Source organism: Procambarus clarkii, chromosome 22 (genome assembly GCF_040958095.1).
Source record: "Procambarus clarkii isolate CNS0578487 chromosome 22, FALCON_Pclarkii_2.0, whole genome shotgun sequence".
Taxonomy (NCBI): domain Eukaryota; kingdom Metazoa; phylum Arthropoda; class Malacostraca; order Decapoda; family Cambaridae; genus Procambarus; species Procambarus clarkii.
Window position 1 is genome coordinate 40,664,774 of NC_091171.1, and position 22,792 is coordinate 40,687,565.

Genomic DNA, 22,792 nt, shown 5'->3' on the forward strand with positions numbered 1-22,792 from the left:
GGCTGTAATGTTCACAAATCTGAGTCCGGGATGTCATCAACAATCCGGCCCAATAACAAACAGGACAAGAAGAACCTCCCGGCACTTGTACACTGCTCCATCCGACTACACCTGTCACAGCCCCTCCCTCTCTCTCTCCCTAGGGAAAGAAAGAACCCCTCCCCCCCTCTATCCCTAAGGAAAGAGAGAGGTACAGGAAGACAGACAGAAACAGCCTACGTGTTGGTCGTTTCATCCACGAATCATGTATGTAACCAAAGACAGACATACTGGGAGACAGACATACAGGAAGACAGACAGACAGACAAAAATACAGAGAGACAAACAGAAGACAGAGAAACATGCAGACAGGGCGAAAGACAGTTGCATAATACTGTGTGATATACTGTGTGCTGAGCTCGCATTTAAATCGTCAGTCCTTACTATGTGGCTGCTATCGCGGGGGAGGATACTGCGTGACAGTATTTATGAAGGTGTCCAGTCGTTGATGAAGCTTAAGCCACCCAAAAGGAGGCACGGGCATGAACATTCCGATAAGTTTGTTGTCTTAGATTTAGCTACTCAGAACCAAATGTTCATGTAGCACGGGCTATAGTGAGCCCGTAAAATTTCTGATCCATTGTCACAATCTTATAAATGTTGCTACTTTCCTGGTACGAGATACGAGTCAGGAATAACACGTATTGTTTCCTGGAACTCTTGTTGTACTCTTCTATCATGACGGGATTCTTGTATTGACATGAATTACTATCTTTTGATTAAATTAAGGATAGTCTTCCTTTATCTTCTTCTCACAGAACAAGACGTCTTGTTCTGCTGCCGAGACTTGCCGCTTCTTGAAGCAATTGAGACATTCGTTACGTGATGCAGTGACGTCATGACTTCTCTGTCGTGACGTGACAGTTTCTTAGGAAGTATAAAGACGAGCGAAGGTGTCTGGTCAGCAGTCCAGCTCTCGCCTCCAGACTTCACACAACTATGAAGGTACTTGGCAGCTGTCACACTAGAAAGATGTGATTTGCTACTGACAACAGCAATAAAATTATTCATGAAGTGCACATTCTAAATACTAAAACAATGCACGAAATTCAAGTATAAATATGGGAGTTCATCCTTGATAGGCAAAAGATGTAGGTCGACATTCTAGGTGAGGATTATTTTTTAACATAATATAAACATCCTTCCTAGTTATAGTTGCCATCTTTCAATACCTAAACATTGTCTCACTCTGCAGACAGTGGCTCTGGTGCTCAGTGTGGCGGCGGTGGTGACGGCGCGAGCGGCCCCTCAGGGATATGGAGTCCCAGGGACTGGCGGGTCCGGGGGCCAGTACTCCTCTGCCCCAGCCAACTACAACTTCCAGTGGGACGTTGACGACGCTGCTTCAGGCAACTTCTACGGCCACGGGGAACAAGCAACCGACGGCAACGTCCAGGGCAGGTGAGATGACAAAACAATCAACATCGTAAGAACATCAAAGATATAAAATATCTTCCAAGTCACAAAACTCTGTTTCTTTCAGCATCAGAATAGAAAACTACTTGTCGATCCATGTTTTAGGATGCTGGCTGTTAGCCTTTGATATGATCAATATTTTATATAAATTAATTTTCTTCCCGATATCGTACTCACCGTATAAATGGACTCCTTCAAACACTAAACATGGGGCTTATGTTCATCCCACAGTTACTACGTACAGCTGCCGGATACCCGCCGCCAGCTGGTGGAGTACACCGCTGACGACTCCGGCTACCACCCCGTCGTCACCTACGAAGGTCAGGCCCAGTATGGTGGCGGCGGCCAAGGGTCTTCTGGATCAGGCGGAGGCTACTCCTACAGTGGTGGCAGCGGCGGCGGCAGCAGCGGCGGTGGTGGCGGCCAGGGGTCTTCAGCACCAGCTGGAGGCTACTATCCCTAGCAAGGAGCTCTTTATGCTTAAACTTTGAGACGTTCATTATTTTTGCTTTTCAATTTATAGTGAGCATATTATGGAAGAGGGTGAAACACATTATGTTCAAGCCCAAACTGACCTCAACCTGCCTAATATTACATTTAGGATGCTTGTGAGTTAGACACGAATGTTTGTGTTGTATATATTATATACCAAAAGAAGTCATGCTGGTTTTGACAAATAACTATGGATCAAGTATATATGTCTTAATAAATGGTTGACCAAATATCGTATTGTATACATTATCGTTCATGAACCTGTCACACAAAAGTATGTAATTTGTCAGCTAATGTAATTATACGTAATTTGTGTTGGTAGAAAGTTTTCCTAGAAGCAGTATATCATCTGTCAAAGGCTGACAGACCATGGATATTGCAGCAATTGCTGCACTTGGTGAACTATTTTTATTCCTAACAGTTGGTTCAAACCTGTGAAAGTTTTGAGTATATTATGTTTAATGTACGGCTAGCGTCCTTGAGGGTTTAATTATCTCAGCTACTGAAGAGCTTGTCAGTTGATATATTGTTGCTGACTGTGACTGAAACAGATGTCTGAGAACAGTGACCATCTCGTTATGAAAAATTTCCATCCTTCAGTAACCACAGAACCACTTTTGTTTCATAGTAAATATCATCTGTGCCGCTGCACTTCTCTGACTCTAAGCTCCTTTATGAATATCTTCCTTTAGCAAGGAAGATATTTATCGATAAATCAGTGATATTCGCGATTATTTATTGCTTAGTGAACACAACAGGGTTTCCTAGCATGAAATTGTGGAAATAGTTGTAGTCCAAATAGCCAGGGTTCAATTCACGGCGGAGGCAGAAATAAATGGGGGGGGGGGAGTATATTTCACATGATGCCCAAGTTTATGTAGCAGGAAATAGGTACTTGGGAGTTAGACAGCTGCTAATGGGGTTTTCATGCTAGAAAAATGTGTGTGTACTCACCTAATTGTGCCTGCAGGCACAATTAGGTGAGTGATCACACATCTGGCTCTTTGTTCCCGCCTCTCAACCGTCAATCAACTGATGTACAGATTCCTGAGCCTACTGGGCTCTATCATATCTTCATTTGAAACTGTGTATGGAGTCAGCCTCCACCACATCACTGCCTAATGTGTGTGTGTGTATTCACCTAGTTGTGCTTGCGGGGGTTGAGCTATGCTCTTTCGGCCCGCCTCTCAACTGTCAATCAACTGTTACTAACTACTAATTTTTCCCCACACACACACTCTCAGAAAACAGCCCGTAACAGCTAACTCCCAAGTACCTATTTACTACTAGGTAACAGGAGAATCAGGGTGAAAGAAACTCTACCCCATTGTTTCTCGCCGGGGACGGGAATCGAACCACGGACCACAGAATTACGTGACTAGCGTGCTGTACACTCAGTCACCGGCCCCCTACTGTGTGAGTTTATGTGAATGTGTGTGTATGTGTTAGAGAGAAATATATGTAGAAATATGAGAAAAACGGAGTCAGTGCATTAGACAACCAACTGTAAGAAAGACGGGATTCAGAAACTAACAGCTCGATCTTGCAGCCACAAATAATAAATACACCCACCCACACACAGGTCAATAAATACAATAGGTAAGACGTAGAGGTCATTGAAGCTAATTCGATTCAAAGGTCCATATTCAAATATCATAGAAGGGTGAGAAATGAGTCATTAAAACAATGTACGAACGTTCGGAAGGGCAGGTCTGGACCCTAGCTCGACCCTGCAGCCACATCTAGGTGAGTGCTGGTGACAAGAGACCAAAGGGACGGTAAGTAATAATCAAAAGAAGGCGCCAAGCCGGGGAGACTATGGAGCGACTAAAGGGAAAGAATGAAGGTAAACTTCCTCCCTGTAACGACTAGAGAAAAAGTTCTTGCAGTGGAGATAACGTTATGCCAATTATATGAAGTTCGGTGATATCAGCATACTCTTCACTAGCAAAAGTCAGCACATCATTCAGGAACCTAAATAGGGATTGCGATCTAAATTTAGATGCTGCACACCACCTACGTGAGACATGCATTAGGGTATGCCAGTCCATCTGAGAAATAACTACACTAGGAGTCAGTGCATTAGACAACCAAAGGTTAGAAAGACGGGATCCAGGAGCTAACAGCTAGCTAACAGCTAACAGGAAAGTCCAAAAAAACTCTGACGTTTAAGACGATGCTTCTCCCAGAATTGCAAAGGATGGCACGTGGAGAGACTGAAGGAACTAAACCTGATGACATTAAAAGGGAGGAGAGAGAGGGAAGACACGATAGAGACGTTTAAAAAACTTTGGGGATTGATAGGAAAAAAAGAGGAAATGTTCACAATGAATTCAAAAAGTACAAACGAAGTGGATATAACTCAGATGAGTTATAGAGATGTTAGAAAGTTTTATCTTATCTCAAGAATAATGAGAAATTGGAATGAACTAAATGAGAAGACTGTAGAAGCGAACTCCACCCGAAACGTGAGAAGCAAATATAATAGGTGAAACATGTTAGGAGTCATTGTATTAGACAACGAGCGGCTAGAAAGGCGGGATCCAAGCCAAGAGAAAGAAAGCCCCAAAGTCAAGAGGAAGGCGGACTAAAAAATAAAAAGAATGCTCTTGTTTTATGGGCTCAATTTACATGGAAATTTGGAAATTCTACATGGAAATTTTAGTCCCGTGAAGCTAAATCTAAAACAACAAGTAGTCAATGCTCGATCCTGCAGGCACAAATAGATGAGCATAAAAAGGCGAGTACTCACATACACAACTCTTGGATGCCCGGGTAAACAACCTAGTGTTTGTACTTTAATTGTTTGTTGATCTTTTACTGAATAGTTGCTGTTTTTGTGTATTTACTCCATTAACTATTACATTCCAAATATTATATGTAGTGTTAAACATGTAGATATTTTCCTCGTACGAGATATGAAGCAGTTTTATCATGTATTGTGTTTCCTAGAACTATTGATGTATAATGGAATTATGACAAGAATTACTACCTTTTAAATACATTAAGAAAGTCCTTTTCTTCTCAAAACGTCTTGTTCTGACAGCGACTCGCTGCTTCTTGAAGCAGTTGTGACATTCACTACGTGGTGCAGTGACGTCATGACTTCTATGTCGTGACGTGACAGTTTCTTAGAAAATATAAAGACGAGCGAGGGTGTCTGGCCAGCAGTCTAGCTCTCGCCTCCAGACTTTACACAACGATGAAGGTACCTGACAGCTGTCACACTAGAGAGATGTGATTCGTAGCTTCACATAGGCATGAAAGTATTCATCAAGTGCATATTCTGAATCCTACAACAATGCACAAAGTTTATATTTAAGTCCGGAAGTTCATCGTTGATACAACAGAACTCTGTAATTCGACGCTAGGATAGAAATGTTCTTGAACATAGTATAAACATCCATCCTAGTTACCATTGCCATCTTTCAACAGCTTCTCACTCTGCAGACAGTGGCTCTGGTGCTCAGTGTGGCGGCGGTGGTGACGGCTCGAGCGGCCCCTCAGGGATATGGAGTCCCAGGGACTGGCGGGTCCGGGGGCCAGTACTCCTCTGCCCCAGCCAACTACAACTTCCAGTGGGACGTTGACGACGCTGCCTCAGGCAACTTCTACGGCCACGGGGAACAAGCAACCGACGGCAACGTCCAGGGCAGGTGAGATGACACAACAACAAATATCGTATGAACATCGCAGCTATGAAACATCTTTAAAAAAACATAACTCTGTTCCCTTCAGCCTCGGAATAGAAAACTACTTGTCGATCCCTGTTTAGAATGCTGGCTGTCAGCCTTTGATATGATTAATATTTTATATAAATTAATTTTCTTCCTGATATCGTACTCACTATATAAATGGAGTCCTTCAAACACTAAACCTGGAGCTTATATTCCTCCCGCAGTTACTACGTACAGCTGCCGGATACGCGCCGCCAGCTGGTGGAGTACACCGCTGACGACTCCGGCTACCACCCCGTCGTCACCTACGAAGGTCAGGCCCAGTTTGGTGGCGGCGGCGGCGGCAAGGGGTCTTCTGGATCAGGTGGAGGCTACTACAGTGGTGGCAGCGGCGGCGGCAGCAGCGGCGCTGGTGGCGGCCAGGGGACTTCTGCACCAGCTGGAGGCTACTACCCCTAGCAAGAAGCTCTTTATGCTTAAACTTTGAGACGTTCATTATTTTTGCTTTTCAATTTATAGTGAGCATATTATGGAACTGTGTGAAATACATTATGTTTAAGCCCAAACTGACCTCAACCTGCCTAATATTACATTTAGGAGGCTTGTGAGTTAGACACGAATGTTTGTGTTGTATATATTATATACCAAAAGAAGTCATGCTGGTTTTGACAAATAACTATGGATCAAGTATATATGTCTTAATAAATGGTTGACCAAATATCGTATTGTATACATTATCGTTCATGAACCTGTTGAACATGTCACACAGAACACACAGAGATCACACTAACGTGATGCATCAAATGAACAAATATTTGTTCATTTGATGCATCACGTTAGTGTGATCTCTGTGTGTGATGATGTAAGGGCGAAGAGGGAGAACGGCCTATTAACATAGCTAGGGTGCAGGGAAGGGGGGGTTGTGTAAAAGCCTGGTTTGTGCCTCGGAGAGGCTATGGGATCCAGTAAGTTCAGTAGAACTTCGGTTTCAACCCTTTTTAACCCTGTCATAGCTCAGTCGATTAAGGCAGTGTCTGGGATGCTCCCGGGCGCAGGTTCGAATCCTCGTCACGGCCCTTGTGGATTTGTCACACAGAAGTATGTAATTCGTCAGCTAATGTAATTATATGTAATTTGTGTTGGTAGAAAGCTTTCCTAGAAGCAGTATATCATCTCTCAAAGGCTGACAGACCATGGATATTGCAGCAATTGCTGCATTTGGTGAACTATTTTTATTCCTAACAGTTGGTTCAAACCTGTGAAAGTTTTGAGTATATTATGTTTAATGTACGGCTAGCGTCCTTGAGGGTTTAATTATCTCAGCTACTGAAGAGCTTGTCAGTTGATATATTGTTGCTGACTGTGACTGAAACAGATGTTTGAGAACAGTGACCATCATGTTATGAAAAATTTCCATCCTTCAGTAACCACAGAACCACTTTTGTTTCATAGTAAATATCATCTGTGCCGCTGCACTTCTCTGACTCTAAGCTCCTTTATGAATATCCTCCTTTAGCAAGGAAGATATTTATCGATAAATCAGTGATATTCGCGATTATTTATTGCTTAGTGAACACAACAGGGTTTCCTAGCATGAAATTGTGGAAATAGTTGTAGTCCAAATAGCCAGGGTTCAATTCACGGCCGAAGCAGAAATAAATGGGAGTATATTTCACATGACGCCCAAGTTTATGTAGCAATAAATAGGTACCTGGGAGTTAGACAGCTGCTAATGGGGGGCTTCATGCTGGAAAAATGTGTGTGTGTGTGTGTGTGTGCTCACCTAATTGTGCTTGCGGGGGTTGAGCTCTGGCTCTTTGTTCCCGCCTCTCAACTGTCAATCAACTGATGTACAGATTCCTGAGCCTACTGGGCTCTATCATATCTACATTTGAAACTGTTTATGGAGTCAGCCTCCACCACATCACTGCCTAGTGTGTGTGTATTCACCTAGTTGTGCTTGCAGGGGTTGAGGTCTGCTCTTTCGGCCCGCCTCTCAACTGTCAATCAACTGTTACTAACTACTAATTTTTCCCTACACACATACACACACTCAGAAAACAGCCCGTAACAGCTGTCTAACTCCCAAGTACCTATTTACTGCTAGGTAACAGGCGAATCAGAGTGAAAGAAACTCTACCCATTGTTTCTCGCCGGGGACGGGAATCGAACTCCGACCACAGAATTACGTGTCCAGCGTGCGTGTCCACTCAGTCACCGGCCCCCTACTGTGTGTGTGTGTATGTGAATGTGTGTGTGTATGTGTTAAGAAATATATGTAGTAAATATGAGAAAAACGGAGTCAGTGCATTAGACAACCAACGGTTAGAAAGACGGGATCCAGGAACTAACAGCTCGATCTTGCAGCCACAAATAATAAATACACCAACCCACACACAGGTCAATAAATGCAATAGGTAAGACGTAGAGGTCATTCAACCTAATTCGATTAAAAGGTCCATATTCAAATATTATAGAAGGGTGAGAAATCAGTCATTATAACAATGTACGAACGTTTGGAAGGGCAGGGCTGGACCCTAGCTCGACCCTGCATCCACATCTAGGTGAGTGCTGGTGACAAGAGACCAAAGGGACGGTAAGTAATATAATCAAAAGAAGGCGCCGAGCCGGGGAGACTATGGAGCGACTAAAGGCAAAGAATGTAGATAAACTTCCTCCCTGTAACGACTAGAGAAAAAGTTCTTGGAGTGGATTATACGTTATATCAATTATATGAAGTTCGGTGTTATCAGCATACTTTTCACTCGCAAAAGTCAGCACATCATTCAGGAACCTAAATAGAGATTGCGATCTAAATTTAGATCGCTGTACACCACCTACGTGAGACCTGCATTAGAGTATGATAGTCAATCTGAGAAAAATAACAACATAAGGAAAGTCCAAAAAACTCAGAAGTTTAAGACGATGCTTCTCCCAGAATTGCAAAGGATGGCATATGGAGAGACTGAAGGAACTAAACCTGATGACATTAAAAAGGAGGACAGAGAGGGAAGACACGAAGATACAAAAATCTTTGGGGATTGATAGGAAAAAAAGAGGAAATGTTCACAATGAATTCCAAAAGTACAAAATAAATGGATATAACTCAGATGAGTCATAGAGATGTTAGAAAGTTTTATTTTATTTTAAGAATATTGGGAAAATAGAATGAACTAAATGAGAAGGCTGTAGAAGCAAACTCCACCCGAAAAGTGAGAGGCAAATATAATAGGTGAAACATGTTAGGAGTCATTGCATTAGACAACGAGCGGCTAGAAAGGCGGGATCCAAGCCAAGAGAAAGAAAGCCCCAAAGTCAAGAGGAAGGCGGACTAAAAAATAAAAAGAATGCTCTTGTTTTACGGGCTCAGTTTACATGGAAATTTGGAAATTCTACATGGAAATTTTAGTCCCGTGAAGCTAAATCTAAAACAACAAGTAGTTAATGCTCGATCCTGCAGGCACAAATAGATGAGCATAAAAAGGCGAGTACACACATACACAACTCTGTTATGCCCGGGTAAACAACCTAGTGTTTGTACTTTAATTGTTTGTTGATCTTTTACTGAATCGTTGCTGTTTTTGTGTATTTACTCCATTAACTAATACATTCCGAATATTATATGTAGTGTTAAACATGTGAATATTTTCCTGATGCGAGATATGAGGCAGTTTTATCATGTATTGTGTTTCCTGGAAATATTGATGTATTACTGAATTATGACAAGAATTACTACCTTTTCAATACATTAAAAAAGTCCTTTTCTTCTCAAAACGTCTTGTTCTGACAGCGACTCTCAGCTTCTTGAAGCAGTTGTAACATTCACTACGTGGTGCAGTGACGTCATGACTTCTATGTCGTGACGTGACAGTTTCTTAGAAAATATAAAGAAGAGCGAGGGTGTCTGGCCAGCAGTCTAGCTCTCGCCTCCAGACTTCACACAACGATGAAGGTACCTGACAGCTGTCACACTAGAGAGATGTGATTCGTAGCTTCACATAGGCATGAAAGTATTCATCAAGTGCATATTCTGAATCCTACAACAATGCACAAAGTTTATATTTAAGTCCGGAAGTTCATCGTTGACACAACAGAACTCTGTAATTCGACGCTAGGCAAGAAATGTTCTTGAACATTTTATAAACATCCATCCTAGTTACCACTACCATCTTTCAACAGCTTCTCAGTAAGTTTCTCACTCTGCAGACAGTGGCTCTGGTGCTCAGTGTGGCAGCGACGGTGACGGCGCGAGCGTCCCCTCAGGGATATGGAGTCCCAGGGACTGGCGGGTCCGGGGGCCAGTACTCCTCTGCCCCAGCCAACTACAACTTCCAGTGGGACGTTGACGACGCTGCCTCAGGCAACTTCTACGGCCACAGGGAACAAGCAACCGACGGCAACGTCCAGGGCAGGTAAGATGACACAACAACAAATATCGTATGAACATCACAGATATGAAACATCTTCCGAAAAACATAACTCTGTTTCCTTCAACCTCGGAATAGAAAACTACTTGTCGATCCCTGTTTAGAATGCTGGCTGTTAGCTCTTGATATGATTAATATTTTATATATATATTAATTTTTTTCCCGATATCGTACTCACCATATAAATGGAGTCCTTCAAACACTAATCCTGGGGCTTATATTCCTCCCACAGTTACTACGTACAGCTGCCAGATACCCGCCGCCAGCTGGTGGAGTACACCGCTGACGACTCCGGCTACCACCCCGTCGTCACCTACGAAGGTCAGGCCCAGTTTGGTGGCGGCGGCGGCAAGGGGTCTTCTGGATCAGGTGGAGGCTACTCCTACAGTGGTGGCAGCGGCGGCGGCAGCAGCGGCGGTGGTGGCCAGGGTACTTCTGCACCAGCTGGAGGCTACTACCCGTAGCCATGAGCTCTTTATGCTTAAACTTTAAGACGTTTACTATTTTTGCTTTTCAGTTAAGCCCTAACTGACCTCATCTTGCCTAATATTACATTTAGGAGACTTGTAAATTAGTCACGAGTGTTTACGTTGTATATATTATATACCAAAAAAGTCATGCTGGTTTTGACAAATATCTATGGATCAAGTATATATATATATGTCTTAATAAATAGTTGGCCAAATATCGTACTGTTTACATTATCGTTCATGAACCTGTTGAACATGTCACACAAAAGTATGTAATTTGTCAGCTAATGTAATTATATGTAATTTGTGTTGGAAGAAAGTTTTCCTAGAAGCAGTATATCATCTGTCATAGGCAGACAGACCATGGATATTGCAGCAATTGCTGCACTTGGTGAACTATTTTAATTCCTAGCAGTTGACCAGACCACACACTAGAAGATGAAGGGACGACGACGCTTCGGTCCGTCCTGGACCATTCTCAAGTCGATTGTGCTAGCAGTTGGTTCAAACCTGTGAATGTTTTGAGTATATTATGTTTAATGTACGGTTAGCGTGCTTGAGGGTTTAAGGATCTGAGCTACTGAAGACCATGTCAGTTGTTCTATTGTTTCTAACTGTAATTGAAACAGATGTCGGAGAACAGTGACCATCACGTTATGAAAAATTTCCGTCCCTCAGTGACCACAGAACCCCTTTTGTTTCATAGAAAATATCACCTGTGCCGCTGCACTTCTCTGACTCTAAGCTACTTTATGAATATCCTCCTTTAGCAAGGAAGATATTTATCGACAAATCAGTGAAATTCGCAATTATTTATTGGTCTGTGAACACAACAGGGTTTCCTAGCAAGAAATTGTGGAAACAGTCGTAATCCAAAGAGGCCGGGATCGATTCAGGGCCGAGACAAAAACAAATGGGCAGAGTTTATTTCACATGAAGCTCCTGTTTATGTAGCAGTAAATAGGTACCTGGGCTCTGCTCTTTTGGCCCGCCTCTCAATTGTCAATCAATCAACTTCTTTCACACACACACACACACACACACACACACACACACACACACACACACACACACACACACACACACACACACACACACACACACACACACACACAGGAAGTAGTCCGTAACAGCTGTCTAACTCCCAGGTACTTATTTACTGCTAGGTAACAAGGATATCAAGGTGAAAGAAACTCTGCCCATTTGTTTTCTGCCATCGCCAGGGATCGAACCCGGACCCTAGGATTACGAGTCCCAAGCTCTGTCCACTCAGCCATAGGCCCACTAACTGTGTGTGTGTATTCACCGTGTTATGTTTGCGGGGGTTGAGCTTTGCTCTTTCGGCCCGCCTCTCAACTGTCAATCAACTGTTTACAAACTACTTTTTTTTCCACACCACACACACACACCCCAGGAAGCAGCCCGTGACAGCTGACTAACTCCCAGGTACCTATTTACTGCTAGGTAACAGGGGCATTCAGGGTGAAAGAAACTTTGCCCATTTGTTTCTGCCTCCTGCGGGAATCGAACCCGCGCTACAGAATTACGAGTCCAGCGCGTTATCCACCAGGATACGAGACCCCTGAAGTGTGTGTGTGTGTGTGTGTGTGTGTTAGAGTGAAATATATGTAGCAAATATAAAAAGTCGGTAGTCAGTACATTAGACAACCGACGGTTAGAATGACGGGGTTCGGGAGCTAACAGCTCGATTCTGCAGCCATAAATAATAAATACACCCACACACACAGGTCAATAAATGCAATAGGTAAGACATTGAGGGAATTGAAGATAATTCTATTCAAAGGTCCATTTGCAAATATTATAGGAGCGTGACGAATGAGTCGTTGCAATAATGTACGAATGTTCTTAAGGGCAGGACTGTACCCCTAGCTCTACCCTGTAGGCACATCTAGGTGAGCACTGATGCCAAGAGACCAAAGGGACGGTAAGTAATAATCAAAAGAAGGCGCCGAGCAGGGGAGACTATGGAGCGACTAAACGGAAAGAATGTGGGTAAACTTCCTCCCTGTAACGACTAGAGAAAAAGTTCTTGGAGTGGACATAACACCAAACCTCTTATAAATAGTATAACGTTATCAGCATACTCTACGCTAGCAAGTCAGAACATCATTCAGGAACCTAACTGGGGATTGCGATCTAAATTTAGATCGCTGTACACCACCTACGTGAGACCCGCATCAGAGTATGCTAGACCATCTAAGAAAAAACTATATAAGGAAAGTCCAAAAAACTTAGAAGTTTAAGACGAGGCTTGTCCCAGAACTGCAAAGGATGGCATATGAAAAGAAACTGAAATAACTAAACCTGATGACATTAAAAAGGAGGAGAGAGAGCGAAGACACGATAGAGACGTTTAAAATACTTTGTGGACTGATAGGGAAAAAGTGGAAATGTTCACAATGAATTCCAATAGGACAAAAAGAAATGGACATAACTCAGATGAGTCATAGAGATGTTAGAAAGTTTTATTTTATCACAAGAGTAATGGGAAAATTGAATGAACTAAATGAGAAGGGTGTAGAAGCAAACTCCATCCGAAACTTGAAAAGCAGATATAATAGGGAAAATAGGCCAGGAGTCATTGCATGTGACAACCGGCGGCTAGAAAGGCGGGCTCCAAGAGTTAATGCTCTTTTTTTTACGGGCTCACTATACATGGAAATTTGTAAATACTACATTTAGTCCCAATCAGCTAAATCTAAAAGGACAACAAGTTAATGCTCGATCCTGCAGGCACAAACAGATAAGCATAAATTGGCGAGAACACACATACACAACTCTGGAATGCCCGGGTATACAAATTAGTGTTTGTACTTTAATTGTTTGTTGACCTTCAACTGTATCGTTGCGGTTTTGGTGTCTTTACTCCATTAACTAATACATTCCGAACATTACATGTAGTGTTACAAATGTTGCTGTTTTTCTGATACGAGATATGAGACAGTTGTATCATGTATTGTGTTTCCTGGAACTATTGCTGTATTATTGAATTATGACAAGAATTACTACCTTTTCAAAATATTAAGAAAGTCCTTCCCTCTCAAAACGTCTTGATCTGACAGCGACTCGCCGCTTCTTGAAGCAGTTGTAACATTCACTACGTGGAGCAGTGACGTCATGACTTCTATGTCGTGACGTGACAGTTTCTTAGGAGGTATAAAGACGAGCGAGGTTGTCTGGCCAGCAGTCCAGCTCTCGCCTCCAGACTTCACACAACGATGAAGGTACCCGGCAGCTGTCACACTAGAAAGATTTGATTCGTAGCTTCACATAAGCATGAAAGTATTCATCAAGTGCATATTCTGAATCCTAAAACAATACACAAAGTTTATATTTGAGTCTGGGAGTTCATCCATGACACAACAGAACTGTAGTTCGACCCTTGGCTATTCTATGTTCTTGAACATATTATAAACATCCATTTTAGTTACCATTGCCATCTATCGACAGCTGCTCAGTAAGTTTCTCATTCTGCAGATAGTGGCTCTGGTGCTCAGTGTGGCGGCGGTGGTGACGGCGCGAGCGGCCCCTCAGGGATATGGAGTCCCAGGGACTGGCGGGTCCGGGGGCCAGACCTCCTCTGCCCCAGCCAACTACAACTTCCAGTGGGACGTTGACGACGCTGCTTCAGGCAACTTCTACGGCCACGGGGAACAAGCAACCGACGGAAACGTCCAGGGCAGGTGAGATGACACAACAACCAATATCGTAAAAGCATCACAGCTATGAAACATCTTCCAAGTCACATAACTGTTCCCTTCAGCCTCGGAATATAAAACTATTTGTCGATCCCTGTTTAGGATGCTGGCTGTAAGCCTTTGATATGATCAATATTTTATATATAAATTATGTTCTTTCCAATATCGTTCTCATTATATAATGGAGTCCTTTAAACACTAAACATGGGGCTTATATTCTTCCCGCAGTTACTACGTACAGCTGCCAGATACCCGCCGCCAGCTGGTGGAGTACACCGCTGACGACTCCGGCTACCACCCCGTCGTCACCTACGAAGGTCAGGCCCAGTATGGTGGCGGCGGCGGCGGCAAGGGGTCTTCTGGATCAGGTGGCGGCTACTCCTACAGTGGTGGCAGCGGCGGCGGCAGCAGCGGCGGTGGCGGCCAGGGGACTTCTGCACCAGCTGGAGGCTACTACCCCTAGCAAGGAGCTCTTTATGCTTAAACTTTAAGACGTTCATTATTTTTGCTTTTCAATTTATAGTGAGCATATTATGGAAGAGGGTGAAATACATTATGTTTAAGCCCAAACTGACCTCAACCTGCCTAATATTACATTTAGGATGCTTGTCAGTTAGACACGAATGTTTGTGTTGTATATATTATATACCAAAAGAAGTCATGCTGGTTTTGACAAATAACTATGGATCAAGTATGTATGTCTTAATAAATGGTTGACCAAATATCGTACTGTATACATTATCGTTCATGAACCTGTTGAACATGTCACACAGAAGTGTGTAATTTGTCAGCTTTATGACACAATATGTAATATGAGTTGGTAGAAAGAGTTCCTATGAGCAGTATATCATCTGTCAAAGGCTGACAGACCATGGATATTGCTGCATTTGGTAAACTATTTTATTCCTAGCCTTTGGGTCAAACCTGTGAGAGTTTTGAGTAGATTGTTTAGTGTACGGCTAGCGTGTTTGAGAGTTTAAGGATCTGAGCTACTGAAGACCACGTTAGTTGATCTATTGTTCCTGGCGATGACTAAAACAGGTGTCTGAGAACAGTGACCATCACGTTATGAAACATTTTCGTCCCTCAATAGCCACAGAACCACTTATGTAGCGGAGAAAATGACTGCTGTGCCGCTGCACTTCTCTGACTGTAAGCTCCTCTATGAATATCCTCCTTTAGCAAGATATTAATATATAAATCAGTGATACTCGTGATTATGTATTGGTTTGTGAACACAGTAGGGTTTCTTAGCATAAAATTGTGGAAATAGTCGTAGTCCAAAGGGGCCGGATTCGATTCACGGCCGAGGCAGAAATAAGTGGGCAGAGTTTATATCACATGATTATCTTGAGATTATCTTGAGATGATTTCGGGGCCTTTAGTGTCCCCGCGGCCCGGTCCTCGACCAGGCCTCCACCCCCAGGAAGCAGCCCGTGACAGCTGACTAACACCCAGGTACCTATTTTACTGCTAGGTAACAGGGGCATAGGGTGAAAGAAACTCTGCCCATTGTTTCTCGCCGGCGCCTGGGATCGAACCCAGGACCACAGGATCACAAGTCCAGCGTGCTGTCTGCTCGGCCGACCGGCTCCCTGACCGGTGATGACCCAATTTATGTAAGAGTAAATAGTTACCTGGGAGTTAGACGGCTGCTAATTGGGGGGCTTCATGTTGCAAATATATGTGTGTGTATGTGTTAAAGAGAAATATATGTAGTATCAAAACTCGGGAGCCAGTCCATTATACAACCGACGGTTAGAAAGACGGGATCCAGGAGGTAACAGTTCAATTCTGCAGCCACAAGTAATAAATACACCCAACCCACACACAGGTCAATAAATGCAATAGGTAAGACAGAGGTCATTGAACCTAATTCGTTATCGGGAGCCGGTCTGCCGAGCGGACAGCACGCTGGACTTGTGATCCTGTGGTCCTGGGTTCGATCCTCGGCGCCGGCGAGAAACAATGGTCAGAGATTCTTTCACCCTATGCCCCTGTTACCTAGCAGTAAAATAGGTACCTGGGTGTTAGTCAGCTGTCACGAGCTGCTTCCTGGGGGTGGAGGCCTGGTCGAGGACCGGGCCGCGGGGACACTAAAAGCCCCGAAATTATCTCAAGATAACCTCAAGCAAATGTTATAGAAGCGTGAGAAATGAGTCATTGCAATAATGTAAGGACATTCGGAAGAGCAGCGTTGGACCCTAGCTTGACCCTGCAGGTACATCTAGTTGAGTGCTGGTGACAAGAGACGAAAGGTACGGTAAGTAAGTAATTATCAAAAGAAGGCGGCAAGTCGAAAAGACTATGGAGAGATTAAAGTGACAGAATGTAAGTTACTACCTCCCTGTAACGACTAAAGAGAAACCTCTTGGAGTGGACATAACACCAAACCTCATAAAAATGGCAAACGTTATCAGCGTATTCTACACTAGCAAAAATTAGAACATCATTCAGGAACCTAAATAGGAATCGCGATCAAAATTTAGATCGCTGTACTCCACCTACGTGAGACCCGCAATAGAGTTTGCCAGGCCATCTGAAAAAATTACATAAAGAAAGTCCAAAAACTCAGAAGTTTAACAGGAGACTTGTCCCAGAATTGCAAAGGATGGCATACGAAGAGACTGAAGGAACTAAACCTAAGGATATTAAAAAGGAGGAGAGAGAGAGAGAGAGGACACGATAGAGATGTTTAAAATACTTTGGGGATTGAGAGGAAAAAAGTGGATATGTTCACAATGAATTCCAATCGTACAAAAGAAATGGACATAACTCAGATGAGTCATAGAGATGTTAGAAAGTTTTATTTTATCGTAAGAGTAAGGAGAAAATGGAATGAACTAAATAAGAAGGCGGTAGAAGCAAACTCCACCCGAAACTTGAAAAAAGAGATATAATAGGGAAAATAGGTCAGGAGTCATTGCATTAGACAACGGGCGGCTAGAAAGCGGGCTCCAAGAGTTAATGCTCTTTTTTTACGGGCTCACTATACATGGAAATTTGTAAATACTACATGGTAATTTTAGTCCCGAGCAGATAAATCTAAAAGGACAACAAGTTAATGCTCGATCCTGCAGGCACAAACAGATAAGCATAAATTGGCGAGTACACACATACACAACTCTGGAATGCCTGGGTATACAAATTAGTGTTTGTACTTTAATTGTTTGTTGACCTTTTACGGTATCGTTGCTGTTTTGGTGTCTTTACTCCATTAACTAATACATTCCGAACATTATATATCGTGTTACAAATGCTGTTATTTTCCTGATACGAGATATGAGGCAGTTGTATCATGTATTGTGTTTCCTGGAACTATTGCTGTATTATTGAATTATGACACGAATTACTACCTTTTCAATATATTAAGAAAGTCCTTCCCTCTCAAAACGTCTTGATCTGACAGTGACTCGCCGCTTCTTGAAGCAGTTGTGACATTTACTACGTGGAGCAGTGACGTCATGACTTCTATGTCGTGACGTGACAGTTACTTAGGAGGTATAAAGAAGAGCGAGGATGTCTGGCCAGCAGTCCAGCTCTCACCTCCAGACTTCACACAACGATGAAGGTACCTGGCAGCTGTCATACTTGGAATATGTGATTTCGTAGCTTCACATATGCATGAAAGTATTCATCAAGTCCATATTCTGAATCCTAAAACAATACACAAAGTTTATATTTGAGTCTGGGAGTTCATCCATGACACAACAGAACTGTAGTTCGACGCTTGGCTAGAAATGTTCTTAAACATATTATAAACATCCATTCTAGTTACCATTGCCATCTATCAACAGCTGCTCAGTAAGTATCTCACTCTACAGACAGTTACTCTGGTGCTCAGTGTGGCGGCGGTGGTGACGGCTCGAGTGGCCCCTCAGGGATATGGAGTCCCAGGGACTGGCGGGTCCGGGGGCCAGTACTCCTCTGCCCCAGCTAACTACAACTTCCAGTGGGACGTTGACGACGCTGTTTCAGGCAACTTCTACGGCCACGGGGAACAAGCAACCGACGGAAACGTCCAGGGCAGGTAAGATGACACAACAACCAATATCGTAAGAGCATCACAGCTATGAAACATCTTCCAAGTCACATAACCCTGTTCCCTTCAGCCTCGGAATACAAAACTATTTGTCGATCCCTTTTTAGGATGCTGGCTGCCAGCCATTGATATGAAAAATATTTTACATATATTTTCTTCCCAATATCGTACTCACAATATAAATGGAGTTATTTAAACACTAAACCTGGGGCTTATATTCTTCCCGCAGTTACTACGTACAGCTGCCAGATACCCGCCGCCAGCTGGTGGAGTACACCGCTGACGATTCCGGCTACCACCCCGTCGTCACCTACGAAGGTCAGGCCCAGTTTGGTGGCGGCGGCGGCGGCAAGGGGTCTTCTGGATCAAGTGGAGGCTACTCCTACAGTGGTGGCAGCGGCGGCGGCAGCAGCGGCGGTGGCGGCCAGGGGTCTTCAGCACCAGCTGGAGGCTACTATCCCTAGCAAGGAGCTCTTTATGCTTAAACTTTGAGACGTTCATTATTTTTGCTTTTCAATTTATAGTGAGCATATACCTCATCCTGCCTAATATTACATTTAGGAGACTTGTAAATTAGTCACGAATGTTTATGTTGTATATATTATATACCAAAAAAAGTCATGCTGGTTTTGACACATAACTATGGATCAAGTATATATGTCTTAATAAATGGTTGACCAAATATCGTATTGTATACATTATCGTTCATGAACCTGTTGAACATTTCACACAGAAGTATGTAATTTGTCAGCTATATGACACTATATGTAATTTGAGTTGGTAGAAAGGGTTCCTATGAGCAGTATATCATCTGTCAAAGGCTGACAGACCATGAATATTGCAGCAATTGCTGCACTTGGTAAACTATTTTATTCCTAGCCGTTGGTTCAGACCTGTGAGAGTTTTGAGAAGGTTATGTTTAGTGTACGGTTAGCGTATTTGAGGGTTAAGGATCTGACCTACTGAAGACCACATTAGTTGATTTATTGTTCCTGGCGATGACTAAAACGGGTATCTGAGAACAGTGACCATAACGTTATGAAACATTTTCGTCCCTCAATAACCACAGAACTACTTATGTAGCGGAGAAAATGACTGCTGTGCCGCTGCACTTCTCTGACTGTAAGCTCCTTTATGAATATCCTCCTTAGCAAGGAAGATATTTATAAATAAATCAGTGATACTCGCGATTATGTATTGGTTTGTGAACACAGTAGGGTTTCCTAACATGAAATTGTGGAAATAGTCGTAGTCCAAAGGGGCCGGGTTCGATTCACGGCCGAGGCAGAAATAAGTGGGCAGTGTTTATATCACATGATGATTCTGTTCATATAAGAGTAAATAGTTACCTGGGAGTTAGACAGCTGCTAATTGGGGGTTTCATGTTGGAAATATGTGTGTGTATATATACATGCACACACATGTATATGTATGTGTGTGTTAAAGAGAAATATATGTAGTAAGAATCAAAACTCGGGAAAAGCAGTCCATTAGACAACCGATGGTTAGAAAGACGGGATCCAGGAGGTAACAGTTCGATTCTGCAGCCACAAATAATAAATACACCCACTCACACACAGGTCAATAAATGCAATAGGTAAGACATAGAGATCATTGAACCTAATTCGTTTCAAAGGTCCATATGCAAATATTATAGCAGCGTGAGAAATGAGTCATTGCAATAATGTAAGGTCATTCGGAAGAGTAGTGTTGGACCCTAGCTTGACCCTGCAGGTACATCTAGTTGAGTGCTGGTGACAAGAGACGAAAGGTTCGGTAAGTAAGTAATTATCAAAAGAAGACGGCAAGTCAAAAAGACTATGGAGAGATTAAAGTAACAGAATGTAAGTTACTACCTCCCTGTAACGACTAGAGAGAAACTTCTTGGAGTGGACATAACACCAAACCTCATATAAATGGCGCAAAAATTAGAACATCATTCAGGAACCTAAATAGGGATCGCGATCTAAATTTAGATCGCTGTACTCCACCTACGTGAGACCCGCATTAGAGTTTGCCAGGCCATCTGAGAAACTACATAAAGAAAGTCCAAAAACTCAGAAGTTTAAAACGAGACTTGTCCCAGAATTGTAAAGGATTGCATACGAAGAGACTGAAGGAACTAAACCTGAGGACATTAAAAAAGAGGAGAGAGAGGAAAGACACGATAGAGACGTTTAAAATACTTTGGGGATTGAGAGGAAAAAAGTGGATATGTTCACAATGAATTCCAATCGTACAAAAGAAATGGACATAACTCAGATGAGTCATAGAGATGTTAGAAAGTTTTATTTTATCGTAAGAATAAGGAGAAAATGGAATGAACTAAATAAGAAGGCGGTAGAAGCAAACTCCATCCGAAACTTGAAAAAGAGATATAATAGGGAAAATAGGTCAGGAGTCATTGCATGTGACAACCGGCGGCTAGAAAGGCGGGCTCCAAGAGTTAATGCTCTTTTTTTACGGGCTCACTATACATGGAAATTTGTAAATACTACATGGTAATTTTAGTCCCGAGCAGATAAATCTAAAACGACAACAAGTTAATGCTCGATCCTGCAGGCACAAACAGATAAGCATAAATTGGCGAGAACACACATACACACCACTGGAATGCCCGGGTATACAAATTAGTGTTTGTACTTTAATTGTTTGTTGACCTTTTACGGTATCGTTGCTGTTTGGTGTCTTTACTCCATTAACTAATACATTCCGAACATTATATATCGTGTTACAAATGCTGTTATTTTCCTGATACGAGATATGAGACAGTTGTATCATGTATTGTGTTTCCTGGAACTATTGCTGTATTATTGAATTATGACACGAATTACTACCTTTTCAATATATTAAGAAAGTCCTTCCCTCTCAAAACGTCTTGATCTGACAGCGACTCGCCGCTTCTTGAAGCAGTTGTGACATTTACTACGTGGAGCAGTGACGTCATGACTTCTATGTCGTGACGTGACAGTTACTTAGGAGGTATAAAGAAGAGCGAGGATGTCTGGCCAGCAGTCCAGCTCTCGCCTCCAGACTTTACACAACGATGAAGGTACCCGGCAGCTGTCACACTTGGAAGATGTTATTTCGTAGCTTTACATATGCATGAAAGTATTCATCAAGTGCATATTCTGAATCCTACAACAATACACAAACTTTATATTTGAGTCTGGGAGTTCATCCTTGACACAACAGAACTGAAGTTCGATGCTAGGCTAGAAATGTTCTTGAACATATTATAAACATCCATCCTAGTTATCATTACCATCTTTCAACAGCTTCTCAGTAAGTTTCTCACTCTGCAGACAGTGGCTCTGGTGCTCAGTGTGGCGGCGGTGGTGACGGCGCGAGCGTCCCCTCAGGGATATGGAGTCCCAGGGACTGGCGGGTCCGGGGGCCAGTTCTCCTCTGCCCCAGCCAACTACAACTTCCAGTGGGACGTTGACGACGCTGCCTCAGGCAACTTCTACGGCCACGGGGAACAAGCAACCGACGGCAACGTCCAGGGCAGGTGAGATGACAACATCGAAAGAGCATCACATATTTGAAATATCTTCCAAGTCTCTATTTCCTTTAGCCTTAGAATAGAAAACTTTTTCTCGATCCCCGTTTAGAATGTTTGGTGGCAGGGTTTAATATGCTCTCTATTGTATATAAATTTATTTTCTTCCCGACATCGTATTCAGCTTATAAGTGTATATAAATACGACATCGTATTCATCTACCAAACACTAAATCTGTTACAAATATTCCTTCCACAGTTACTACGTACAGCTGCCGGATACCCGCCGCCAGCTGGTGGAGTACACCGCCGACGACTCCGGCTACCACCCCGTCGTCACCTACGAAGGTCAGGCCCAGTTTGGTGGCGGCGGCGGCGGCAAGGGGTCTTCTGGATCAGGTGGAGGCTACTCCTACAGTGGTGGCAGCGGCGGCGGCAGCAGCGGCGGTGGTGGCCAGGGTACTTCTGCACCAGCTGGAGGCTACTACCCCTAGCCAGCTCTTCTGTTTAACTGTTAATATATTTGTTATTTTTGCTTTTTAATTTATAGTGAACATATTATGGAACAGAGTCAAATACATTATGTTTAAGCCCAACTGACTTAAAGCTGCATAATATTACGTTTAGGAGACTTGCAAATTAGTCATGAATGTTTGTGTTGTATATTATTTACCGAAGAAGTCATGCTGGTTTTGACAAAATATTATGAATCTAGTTAATACATATCTTAATAAATGGTTGACGAAATATATTGTCTACAATAACTTTCCTGAACCTGTCGTACATGTCACATATATCTGACAAATTTCATGTATGTAATTTGTCAGCTACTGGCATTTCTAATTTGTGCTAGTAAAAGTTTTCCAACGAGTAGTATATCATTTGTCAAAACTTCATAGAACGTGACACACAGAAATCACAATAACGTGATGCATCAAATGAACAAATCCACAAGGGCCGTGACGAGGATTCGAACAGGATCCAGTAAGTTCATTAGAACTTCGGTTT

At 42.8% G+C, this 22,792-nt stretch overlaps 6 protein-coding genes across 7 annotated transcripts; all 6 read left to right on the forward strand.

The window, feature by feature from the left end:
* Positions 1-1,171: 1,171 nt before the first annotated feature.
* LOC123756715 (pro-resilin-like) lies at positions 1,172-2,137 on the forward strand (the record flags this gene model as incomplete). Its single annotated transcript, XM_045739984.2, has 2 exons — positions 1,172-1,440; positions 1,687-2,137. Coding segments are annotated over 2 exons (501 nt in total), but the record flags the coding sequence as incomplete, so codon positions are not given.
* A 2,967-nt stretch (positions 2,138-5,104) lies between these two features.
* Positions 5,105-6,314, forward strand: LOC123756680 (pro-resilin-like). The gene is made up of 3 exons (XM_045739921.2): positions 5,105-5,155; positions 5,398-5,603; positions 5,849-6,314. The coding sequence occupies exons 1-3, from the start codon at positions 5,150-5,152 to the stop codon at positions 6,081-6,083; spliced, it is 447 nt and encodes a 148-aa protein (XP_045595877.2). The 5' UTR covers positions 5,105-5,149; the 3' UTR covers positions 6,084-6,314.
* A 3,453-nt stretch (positions 6,315-9,767) lies between these two features.
* On the forward strand, positions 9,768-10,691 carry LOC123756702 (pro-resilin-like; the record flags this gene model as incomplete). The annotated part of the gene is made up of 2 exons (XM_045739957.2): positions 9,768-10,036; positions 10,284-10,691. Coding segments are annotated over 2 exons (501 nt in total), but the record flags the coding sequence as incomplete, so codon positions are not given.
* Positions 10,692-13,713: 3,022 nt separating this feature from the next.
* LOC123756710 (pro-resilin-like) lies at positions 13,714-14,916 on the forward strand. Its single transcript, XM_045739968.2, has 3 exons — positions 13,714-13,766; positions 14,020-14,225; positions 14,469-14,916. Exons 1-3 carry the CDS (start codon positions 13,761-13,763, stop codon positions 14,701-14,703), a joined length of 447 nt encoding a protein of 148 aa, XP_045595924.2. The 5' UTR covers positions 13,714-13,760; the 3' UTR covers positions 14,704-14,916.
* Positions 14,917-17,770: 2,854 nt separating this feature from the next.
* Positions 17,771-18,923, forward strand: LOC123756691 (pro-resilin-like). Of its 2 annotated transcripts, none has more exons than XM_045739935.2 (3): positions 17,771-17,870; positions 18,065-18,270; positions 18,512-18,923. In XM_045739935.2, exons 1-3 carry the CDS (start codon positions 17,865-17,867, stop codon positions 18,744-18,746), a joined length of 447 nt encoding a protein of 148 aa, XP_045595891.2. In that variant the 5' UTR covers positions 17,771-17,864; the 3' UTR covers positions 18,747-18,923. The 2 variants fall into 2 exon arrangements, with proteins under 2 accessions (XP_045595891.2, XP_045595900.2); XM_045739944.2 differs by having other exon boundaries at positions 17,783-17,811.
* Positions 18,924-21,259: 2,336 nt separating this feature from the next.
* On the forward strand, positions 21,260-22,485 carry LOC123756671 (pro-resilin-like). The gene is made up of 3 exons (XM_045739902.2): positions 21,260-21,334; positions 21,588-21,793; positions 22,044-22,485. The coding sequence occupies exons 1-3, from the start codon at positions 21,329-21,331 to the stop codon at positions 22,276-22,278; spliced, it is 447 nt and encodes a 148-aa protein (XP_045595858.2). The 5' UTR covers positions 21,260-21,328; the 3' UTR covers positions 22,279-22,485.
* Positions 22,486-22,792: the final 307 nt, after the last annotated feature.

Coding starts and splice junctions, on each gene's coding strand:
- LOC123756710 (XM_045739968.2), top strand. Junction 14,226..14,468: donor GACGGAAACGTCCAGGGCAG/GTGAGATGACAC, acceptor TTCTTCCCGCAG/TTACTACGTACAGCTGCCAG.
- LOC123756691 (XM_045739935.2), top strand. Junction 18,271..18,511: donor GACGGAAACGTCCAGGGCAG/GTAAGATGACAC, acceptor TTCTTCCCGCAG/TTACTACGTACAGCTGCCAG.
- LOC123756671 (XM_045739902.2), top strand. Junction 21,794..22,043: donor GACGGCAACGTCCAGGGCAG/GTGAGATGACAA, acceptor TTCCTTCCACAG/TTACTACGTACAGCTGCCGG.
- LOC123756680 (XM_045739921.2), top strand. Junction 5,604..5,848: donor GACGGCAACGTCCAGGGCAG/GTGAGATGACAC, acceptor TTCCTCCCGCAG/TTACTACGTACAGCTGCCGG.